The sequence below is a fragment of the Cervus elaphus genome, chromosome 30 (assembly GCF_910594005.1).
Source record: "Cervus elaphus chromosome 30, mCerEla1.1, whole genome shotgun sequence".
Classification (NCBI taxonomy): Eukaryota; Metazoa; Chordata; class Mammalia; order Artiodactyla; family Cervidae; genus Cervus; species Cervus elaphus.
The window spans coordinates 23,748,809-23,759,444 of record NC_057844.1 but is presented as its reverse complement, the minus strand read 5'-3'; the positions used below and the strand labels follow the sequence as shown (position 1 = coordinate 23,759,444).

The following is a 10,636-nucleotide window of genomic DNA, read 5'->3' as shown; positions in this document are numbered from 1 at the left end:
TGGACTGGAGAGGTCCACAGCTTCGATGGGCGGAAGGGCGGTCACGTGGTAAGCCCGGGGCTTGTGACGTGGAGGTGGGGAGGGAACGCGCTGGGAATGCGGAATCCCAGTGGGGACTGTGTTTCGCTGTGGTGTTCGGTGGTTTCTGGTTCTGAAACCTCGGGCACCCGGTGTAGGCGCTTTGGAGCTAAGAGCTCACTGCCGCGACAAACTGCGAGGACCTGAGGCTGTCCTCCGGCCCCCAGCCGCCCGCCAGTCCTTCTGCCTCGCCAGTCTTCCCGTCCGGTCATGACGAGATTCTGGGTCTGCATAGCCGGCGCTGGCTTCTTCCTAGCGCTTCTGGTTTTGCATTCGCGGTTCTGTGCCTCTCGGGTGAGCTGGATGGTTAGGAAATGGCTTCTCGGGTAGCAGCACTCTTGGGAGGTAGTCTTGGGATGGAGATGGAGCTGGTTCTCTCACTGGCTCGTCTCAAAACTGCACCTGAGGCCGAACCGCCGACGAGTTGCCCCTTAGCGTTGAAAAGTTTGTAATGTGGTGTGTGTTCGGTTGGGTCTCACTCTTTGCGACCTCATGGACTGTAGCCAGCTGGGCTCCTCCGTCCTTGGGATTCTCCAGGCAAGAATACTGGAGTGGGTTGCCATGTTCTCCTTCAGGGGATCTTCCCCACACAGGGAGAGAACCTTGGTCTCCGGCATTGCAGACAATATTCTTTACCGTCTGAGCCTCCAGGGAAGTATACTGTCAGTTTCCTTATTTTCTCTTCCTCCCCAGCTCCCACCACATCTGCACTTGGCTTTTAAAGTTTCCTGGAGAGCTGAGGAGATTCTTTACCGGCTGGATGTGGATTGGCCGAAGTATTCAGAATACTTCACTGGAGCAACATTTTGTGTTGGAGTTGACTCCCTCAACGGATTGGTTTATGTAGCCCAGGTAAGTAAAACTGGGATTTTTGTTTTTAAAGTTATGAACGCAAAGAAAACAGCTTTCCTATGTTACTGTACTAAGTATCTGTGTACGTTTATGTTACGCCAATTGTGGAATTTGTTTTTTTTAGTTAAAGTTAGTGTTTTGGTTTTAAGCTTGATAGAGGTTAATATTGTTTGGTTTTGTAAACATTACATCATTTCTTGGTTAACCTTTGACTTCTGTTTCTCCTTGTGAAAATAATGATTGCTTCCTTAAAACTGATCATATCTAAGCAGTTATTTTTGTATACCTTCAGAGAGGGGATAACATCCCAAAGGTATTAGTGTTCACAGAGGATGGATATTTCCTACGAGCCTGGAATTATACAGTTGACACACCTCATGGTATATTTGCAGCCAGTACACCACAGGAAAAATCCGTCTGGATCACGGATGTAGGAAGTGGTATGTGTAGTAATATCTCTTAAAATATCTTGCTAGAAATCTCCTCTTTGCCCATGTTCTTGCTTGTCCATTTTGAAATCAGAGTGGCTGAATCTATTTGTAATTTCTTCAGTGATTTGTGAAATTGCCTTTCTAAATTTTTATATTGTAGTTATGTGTAATTGAGACATTTAACCAGGAGGCTATCATTATTGTGATCGTTCCTTTAACTTGTCACGGGACTTTTGCATGTTAAAATATTTCTTAGACTACTTCTGTGAAGGCAAATAAATTGGTAGTCTCTAAAAGCTTATAAATGGGGTCTTTGCCTGTTGTTTTCCTTTACCACTTGTCTGAGAGATTTGCTGAGAAACCAGAACTGCTTTCTTGCCCAGAGTGCAAAATTTGCAGAAACTGCTGGTGGTGTGAATGCTTCTGAAGTCCTACTGACTTTAGCATGTTTGAAACCTTTCCATTAAATAATTTTAGTAGAGTGTGCAGGTGGTGCTAGTGGTAAAGAACCCACCTGTCATTGCAGGAGACATAAGAGACTCGGGTTTGATCCCTAAGGTGGGAAGATCCCCTGGGGGAGGACATGGCAACCCACTCCAGTATTCTTGTCTGGAGAATCCCATGGACCAGGGAGCCTGGCGAGCTACAGTCCATAGAGTTGCAGAGAGTCAGACACGACTGAAGTGACCTAGGACAGACGCATGCTGCCAGAGTAAGCACAGTTGAAGTTACAACTGTGAGATAAGTGTTCAGAGATAGCTGTTTGCCTGTGCTTGTGATTTAAGATAAGATGATTCAAGAGATAACCTGATATTATTATTTCAGGGACACAAGAAAGAAAGATCTTAAAATATTTCTAGTCTTCTACCAGATAAGTTCATGGCTTGAAGGTCATTCTGTTTCCCCACTTGGGGCTAATTCAGATACCATTTTGGAATTAAAAAAAAAAAAAAAAAGTCTTAGGTTTTGTGAAAGGTGCACTAACCATATCTGTTCTCAGTACCCAGAAGATTTCTGAGCCTCAGTCCGTGAGTCCTTTATTTCAAGCTATATTTTGGATGATAAGATTATGGTTAAATCAGAAAATCTAGGTTACTTCTGAGCTCATTGTTAGACCTTACTAAAGTTTGACTATTTTTGCTTTTTTTTTTTTTCCTTCTCAGGATTCACAGTTAAAAGGAGGCCTTTACTTTTTACTTCCTTCCATTCATGTGATCCTTTTTTATAAGGATCCTTTTTTATACTTCACTGCTTTCCAGAAATAAAAAGAACACATGTTTTGCTTTCATTCTTTCCATTATAGCTTGTTTTTCCATGCACAGATCTGAAGACAGTTTTTCTATTTCTTCCTATATTTCAAAGAGTAAATGCTCTTTAGTTAAAACATGGCTACATGTTAGCCATTTAAAAAAAACACTATCTACTGGTATCTTTTTTCCAATTCCTTAGAGACTTTGAAGTTTGTCTTCTTTACTGTTTTGCTCTCTCAATTATTGCTACAAAGTTGAGCTCAAGTCTCCAAAACAAGTATAATAATAAATTGTCAAGATAGGATGTAATGCAAGCTGATTCACATTGTTTCCAGTTTGTCATTTGAATGCCTTACCAGTTAGCTGGTCTTGATATGCCTTCAAGTTGGTTTCTGTTAACTGCTTTATGGTTTTTCCTTGTTTATTAATATTCCAGTTTATGCTTTGCTTGTAAGATAATTTTAACTCTATGGAAAGATTTATTCCTTATTTAGGAAAGAAAAGCTAATGGGTTAAATTTTGTATTTGTTTCCACTTGGAGAAAATGTGGCTTAAAAAAAGGCAGTATTGTTATAAGCCAATGTTACTTCAATTAAAAAAAAACTTTAAAAAATTAACACGAAAATAGATACATGTGTCTGTATCATAAAGAACTTTTTCATTGAGCTACTGAAACTGGAGATGTGACCATGAGTAACTGAAATAACAGTTTTCAAATATAAGTTGTTCAAGTTCTTCTTGATATTCTTATGATTCCTTTTTCTTTTTAAATTTTACACCTGAGTCTAGTTGATTAACAATGTTCTGTTAGTTTCAGGTGTATAGCAAAGTGATTCAGTTATATGTATAGATGTGTCTTGATTTTGTTGTCCAAATAATGTTTATTGAAAGTCATAAGATAAAAAAAGAAAGCAGTGTACCAATACTTTTACATCATGAGCCTTCTGTTTTAGGAGTCAGCTCTCTTTAGTTGTATTTATTTTATTTAGAATCTACTTATTTTGGAGTACATGAAATTCTAATTTGTGAGTAGATTTGGCTACTAGTGAAGCTTTGTTGCTTGTCAAATATAATATAATTATTAGCGTTTAAGCTTTTTATTGCTGCTTAATTTTGTCAAATTTTTTGCTCTCAGCTTACTTGAAAAATGTAAATGTTTATGCAGTAGTTATATTTGTGAAATATGCATGTTTGTCTTTATAGGATTCTATGGTCATACTATTAAAAAATACAATTCCTTTGGTGATCTTGTTCAAGTTTTGGGGACCCCAGGCAAAAAAGGCACTGGTTTGAACCCCCTGCAGTTTGATAACCCTGCGGAATTACACGTAGAAGACACAGGAGATATTTACATTGTGGATGGAGATGGAGGGTTGAATAACAGGTTGATCAAATTGTCCCCAGGTGCGTGGCTTAGTTTTGTGTCACTCAGTCAGTTGGGTCTAGTTTGTCTGCTGCTCAGCAGAGCTTCAGTCAGTGTCTCTGTCTTCACATTTCCTTCTCTGTGTGTCCCTGTGTCTTCACACCACCTCCCCTTTCTCTTATAAGGGCACTAGTCACTGGGTCCACTCTAAATCCAGTTGTCTCCACTCAAGATCCTTAACTGTATCTACAAAGGCCCGGTTTCCAATAAGGTCACATTCACAGCTTTTGGAGATTTGAGACTTGGGCATGTCTCTTTTTTGGAGGGGTGGGGGCGAGAGGGACATCTTCAGCATTAAAAATGGCCACCTATGAAATCATAATTTGTAAGCTCAGAGACAAGGTAATACCAAATAACATATTGATTATGAGGGGGAACCAGTTTGAAGGAGAGGTTGGCATGAACTGTAAACAATGATATTTGGGTTATGAAAAATTTAAGTGGAGACAGCCACTGAAGAAGCAGATTAATTGCTTGAAACTGAGAAGGAATTTTTTTTTTTAAAGCATATAGATTAGACAAAGTTACATAAACAGAAAGCCAGGAAGGCATAATCAGCTCAGGGTGTAATTGAATAGTTTGTAACTCATGACATGCAACATAACATGCTAGTACATAAGGTATTCTACGTGTTGTACTGACCAGATGTGTTTACTATTTATAGATTTCATGATCCTTTGGCTGCATGGAGAAAATGGAACAGGGCCTGCTAAGTTCAACATACCCCACAGTGTTACAGTGGATTCCACTGGCCGGGTAAATATATGGTCTGATCTCTGTGTCTAGACTGTCTGATTATACGGAGCGGGGCATGTATCAATATATACGGATCTTGGTGTACATATGCCTGTCTGCACACCTGGATGTGTGTGTATGTTAGTGAATGTGTGTATCTCAGGGTGTCTGGGCAGTTCCTCCGGGACTGGGTATACCCACTTACTCTCTTACATACCTCTGCAGCCCTGGTCACGTGTCATTAAAAACCATTTCACTGAGACTTCCCTGGCCATCCAGTGGTTACCCCTCCACGCCTCCAATACAGGGGTTGCAGGTTCGATCCCTGGTTGGGGAACTGGGATCCTGCATGCTGTGTGGGGCAGCCAGAAGATGAAGAAGAAAACAAAACCAAAAAACAAAATCCATTTCACTGTATGTATGCCGTGGATTGTATACATCAAACCCAGTACACTGAATGTCACTTAGAGCCAGTCTACCTTCCTGTATTACAGTAACAGTTTCCTGAAGAGCTCAGGATAGCCTGTCGCAAACCTAAATGAAACCTACTGTTATCATGCTTTATATGTCACTGAAATCTCTCAAGCTTCCTCTTTAAGTGCTTTGGCACTTTGGACAAACCCTCGTAAATCGGGTGGAAGTTTAAGGATGCGGTACGAGTAAACATCTGGCTTCCCACTGGTCTCAGCCCCTAAAGACGCGGCCTGCTTTCCCGCATCTTGGTCTTGTTGGCTGACCCAAGAACCATGAGGTTGCAGGGACTCAGTGAACGCTTGTTAGAGGAGTGGGTGAATGACTGCTCCCTCCTGATCTGCATCACAGTGGACTACTCCAGCTGTTGAGCTAGCCAGATCCTTAGTGTAGTAGCCAAAACATGCTGGGCTTTGGGTCAAGGCCACATGTGGCTTTCTTGCCTACTGTAAGTTCAGTCCAAAGTATTTAACCTTTCTGCAGTTGAATTTCTTATCTGAAAATGGGGCTTTAACATGCTCTTCTTTGGGGTCCTCTAAGTCCTCAATGGGAGTGCTTATGAAACTCATGAAAACAGTCATTCTCTCCCCCTCTTCTTTTTCCTTTTCATTATGATGTGGACATTCTCCAGCACCATCTTTCTGCATTCTCAGGTGTGGGTGGCTGACCGAGGCAATAAAAGACTTCAAGTGTTTGATAAAGACACCGGGGACTGGTTAGGAGAGTGGAATAACTGTTTCTCAGAAGAGGGGCCTTCTGCAGTCAGGTAATTGTTTCTTTTTGTCTTTAAATGCTTGTCTGATTTGGTTTCTGTTAGCTTTTCTGAAGAGCTAGCTGAAAGTTTAAAATATTTGTTGTGAATTTTAAACAGGGAAAAGGGGGAAGGAAAGAAGTACTCAGAGAACATGTAATCACATTTCAGATCCCAGGCAGAGGGCTCAGTCACTTCAGTCGTGTCTGACTCTTTCCGACCCTATGGACTGTAGCCCACCAGGCTCCTCTGTCCTGCAGGCAAGAATAGAGAAACAGGTTGCCGTGCTCTCCTGCAAGGGATCTTCTGACCCAGGGATAGAACCCTTGTCTCTCGTAGCTCCTGTATTGGCAGGCAGGTTCTTTACCGCTAGTGCCAACTAGGAAGCCCCTTGCCTAGGCCGAGCGTGGGGGAGCTTCCATGCTATGGGATCCACATGTTTGAGAGAGTAAAGGCTGGCCCTTCTTGCAGCCTCTGCCTTTGAGGTGCAGTGTATTTTTAAACATAGAATAAAAAATAAAACCTCAAGTCTATACCCAGCCTGACACCAATTCTCCATTATTTTCTGCATTAGTTTTTTGGTGTGTTATTTTTAACACTCTGTTCAATGTTATGTGGCAGCCTGGATGGAAGGGGAATTTGGGGGAGAATGGATACATGAATGTAAATGGCTGAATCCTTTCTCTGCCCACCTGAAACTACCACAACATTGTTAATCGGCTATACTGCAGTGTAAAATAAAAAGTTTTTAAAAAAGTAATAACCTAATCTTTGGCTAAGTCTATCATCACAAATCTCTTGTTCCCTCAGGGGCAGAGTCAGATCAATTTTAAATGTCCTTTAAAAGAACCCTTCAACATGCGGGTCCTTGTACAGCATATTGTACAAGATATAATATTGTAGGAATACATACCTGTACTGGAAAAATGAACTTTTATGTTAGTTTTGCACGGTTTGATGGTGTGATATCTCCTCCTCAGGTTTACTCCTGATGGGAAATATGTGGTCGTGGCCCAGCTGAATCTGAGCCGGCTCTTAATCCTGGCGGCGCCCCCGGTAGGAAACATCGGCGACTGCTCTGTGGTCAGCACGATCCAGCTGGCCGATCAGGTCTCCCCGCATCTCTTAGAAGTCAGCAGGGAGACCGGAGCCATCTACGTAGCTGAAATCGGTGCAAAGCAAGTGCAAAAATACATCCCCGTGAATAGGTATTTCTCTTGATTCAGTTCATAACTGGTTTCTTATTCTTGAGGTTTTTCAGTTGGAAGTTCAGATCCTCAGATTCTCAAATCTGCTGTTAAATACTCTCAACTGATGTTGAGGCACAAGGATTTGTTTCTTTATTTTTGCCTGACCCCGTGTCAGAGAGATACACGTTTTTATATTGATCTGAACCAGGTTGTGGGGCATTCTTGTGACTTAGTTCCACTTGCGAGTGTACAAGGATGTTTTAAAGAAATGTGAAGAATAGGATGGGAAAGAGGGACTAAGGTGATAACCCAGTAATTTGCCCTCTGGACTCATTTGCCCTGGAGGGGAAGCAGAGAAATTAACATGGGTTTGCAGCATAATTTATTGAATTTCATATAAGCAGTGCAAACTTTCTCTTTACTTGCATCATAAAACAATGAACTGCTTGAGAGATGGTATCTTGATTAATGAGAACCCGCAGGGCGCCGGGCCCTGAAGACGCAGACGTGAGGAGGCAGGGTGGCCTGCGTGCCTCTGAGTAGCTTACAGCCCGCACGGCCTGGAGACAGTGGCACATGTGGATTGGACTTCGGGAAGGAGGAGCCACAGGTCTGCGCTCAGGAGTCTCTGCAGGGGAATCAGTTTCAGCTCCAACTTGAAAAACGGAGGAGGAGAAAACCACGTGGTTCCGGCAGAGAAGTTATGAAAAATCGCACCCTTGCTGTGAACCTCAGCAGGCTTTTTTTTAAAGGCCCAACTTGGCTTTGGTTGTTTAGCTCAGGGGTCCCCAACCTTTGGGCCGTGGGCAGGTTGGTACCGCCTGTCAGATCAGCAGCAGCATTAGATTAGAAATAAAGGGCACAAATGAGTGTAATGCACTTGAATCACCCCGAAACCATCCTCTCTTCCACCCGGTCTGTGGAACAATTGTCTTCCACGAAACTGGTCCCTGGGGCCAAAAAGGTTGGGGACCGCTGCTTTAGCTCTGAGATGCTTAATCTCAATCCTTAAACACTGGAATCAAGTGGCTGGTGTCTAAGCCCTTTACCAAAAGGGATCTTAAAAATTACTAGAATGTTTTTAAAGGTAGCAAGAAAAATAGGTCGTCTTCTCAGTGCCTCTTTTCTTTTTTTCCTTTTTCTTTTTTTTTTACATGAACTCCGTCCATTCCTAACTTTTGTCTACCTCAAAGAAGTTTTAGACTTATCTATGTGAGGGTGTGTGCCAAACACTTGGAGCTATTTAGATGAATAATTTTCTGCTTTTTTTCTTTCTGCATCTTTTTTTTAACCCATTTGTTCTGAATATTAGCCTCCCAGTTAAGACCGTTTTTTCAGTTTGTTCTAGTTTATTCTCGGGTTGGAAGGAAACTTGCCATATTACAGTCTCTTTCACATCATTCTTTGCCTTTTCTCATATCATTCTCCCTCTTTATCCTAATCATGTGTCATGTGTGTTAGTCACCCAGTCATGTCCAACTCTGACCCCATGGACTGTAGCCCACCAGGTTCCTCTGTCCATGGGATTCTCCAGGCAAGTTGCCATTCCCTTCTCCAGTGGATCTTCCCGACCCAGGGATTGAACCCAGGTCTCCTGCATTGCAGGCAGATTCTTCACTGTCTGAGCTGCCAGGGAAGCCTCTTCATCCCAGTAATCTCCCAGCGAAACTCTGTCCTGTGCTCCAAGGCCATTCATAAATGTGCTTGTGCCGCTGATTAAGCTGTGTGACCTGGACGAGTCACCTTCATTTTCTCTTCAGTAAAAGTGGACTGTCATTGTGTTTCCTCCTTCAGGAAGGCTGTGAGGTTCCGATGTGCAGTAGTGAGGTTCAGGTGTGCAATAGGTACAGATGTGCCCTTTGGATTCTGTAGTTCCAAGTGCATTGAAGGCGTCTCATTAGAAAAGGTCCTTCTAATGTGCTGTTTCCCCGATACCAGCTGTCAGTTTTGCCTTACGTTTGCATTTATCAAAACGTCATAAATTTATGCAGTTAGCCAAATAATAAATCTACTTGAATGAAGAGAAATGGTTTGAGGTTTTGTTTGTTTTGCTTTCAAGTCAGCTCAAGAAGTGCAAATGTCTCTTTGAAGGAATATAGGTTAGATTTTTGTCATTTCAAAAATGTTGTGTTTAACTTTGTTTTATGCCAGATTCTTATACAACTTGCCGAAAGTATTATTTCCATGGACCTTGCTAAAAGTGTTTATTAGCATACTTGTAATCCTGGTATTTCACCTTTTTTCTCTGGATTAATTGGTTAAATTAATTGAGAAATGCGTTGTATCTTCTGTTAAATAAAAATTTTGCAAAGAAAATGCAGTATTGTCTGCTCTTCCAATTAATGTTTGATTTTGTTGTTATAAAAGCAGTCTATAATTATGCCATTGAAGAATTTCAGCGATCATGAAATCACTGGTTGATACCGAGAGTATATCCTCCTCTTCATTCACCTGTGAAGTGAGGGCTGTGAAGTGGGTGAATATTGGGAGAGGTGGTGGCTTTAAGATGATGGATGAGTACAAGTGATAGTGGTAACTAGCTAACTCTATTTTTGCATTAGAAATGAAATCTTTCTGCCTCTACCATCTAGATCTGTTCTGGGAGAGAGGGGTAGGGTGTTCTAAGTTAGAAAACCAAGGCTAAAAAAAAAGAAAACCAAGGCTACAGGTAATCTTTCTTAACCTACACTAAAGCATTGAGCCTTTAGATTGGAATGTTTGTCCATCAAAGCATACATGCAGTCTGATGAGAAGCTAAGGAGACCTATATACTTTGTATATCTCAGGCCATATTAAAGAACAACTTCAAGCAATGAGGCTGCTAGGTCGAAAGCAAGCAAGGCTCAACTTCCATTTTGCCTTTGTTGATTTTAAACATTACTGGATTTTAAAACAGGATCGATTGGATAGCCAACATTAAAACTGGAAGCTCAGGTTTTTGCTCCTCAGACTCAGGAGAGTAAATCCAAATCAAAGTCTTATATAGAGAGTCAGAATAAATCAAGTTTATTCATTCAACAGAAATGTTCAAAACAACACACAAATGAAGACCGTTAGGTGAGTATCATCTGCCCTAGCTCTTTGAGCTACCTAGTTTGGAAAACAAAGCATGCTTGCTCTTCAGCTTTTCTGGAAGGGGCCATTTGACACTTGTGTGACATTCTTGATACACAAGAGGGCAGCAGAGTCCTGCTTATGATAAGCATTTCTTGAATCAAAGTGAGTATCTTTATACTTGACCTATACATGACCTTTTTTATATTTCTGATTTTTTAAAATCTGAGGCTATAGTGTTAACCATACTTTTAATTTTTCTTCAACTTGTTTACATCTTGAGGAAATTGGTTTATAGGTGACATATCTTGCAAGGGTTGTTGGAAATATTTACTGCTTTATTGGACATTTCCATGCTTAAGAAAAAAAAGGGTTAAATCTTTTCAGTAATACAAACTAAT

The 10,636-nt window shown here is 41.4% G+C and overlaps 1 protein-coding gene across 1 annotated transcript; it reads left to right on the top strand.

The window, feature by feature from the left end:
- The first annotated feature begins 68 nt into the window (after positions 1 to 68).
- Positions 69 to 9,497, top strand: NHLRC3 (NHL repeat containing 3). Its single transcript, XM_043891797.1, has 7 exons — positions 69 to 372; positions 772 to 930; positions 1,223 to 1,370; positions 3,815 to 4,015; positions 4,699 to 4,790; positions 5,894 to 6,006; positions 6,972 to 9,497. Exons 1-7 carry the CDS (start codon positions 289 to 291, stop codon positions 7,210 to 7,212), a joined length of 1,038 nt encoding a protein of 345 aa, XP_043747732.1. The 5' UTR covers positions 69 to 288; the 3' UTR covers positions 7,213 to 9,497.
- The last annotated feature ends 1,139 nt before the right edge of the window (positions 9,498 to 10,636 follow it).

Excerpts from the sequence above, each read along its gene's own strand:
- NHLRC3 (XM_043891797.1), top strand. The coding sequence starts at position 289 with ATGACGAGATTCTGGGTCTGCATAGCCGGCGCTGGCTTCTTCCTAGCG. Across the intron at positions 4,016-4,698 it reads GTTGATCAAATTGTCCCCAG|ATTTCATGATCCTTTGGCTG; the intron begins GTGCGTGGCTTA and ends TACTATTTATAG. Across the intron at positions 6,007-6,971 it reads GAGGGGCCTTCTGCAGTCAG|GTTTACTCCTGATGGGAAAT; the intron begins GTAATTGTTTCT and ends TCTCCTCCTCAG.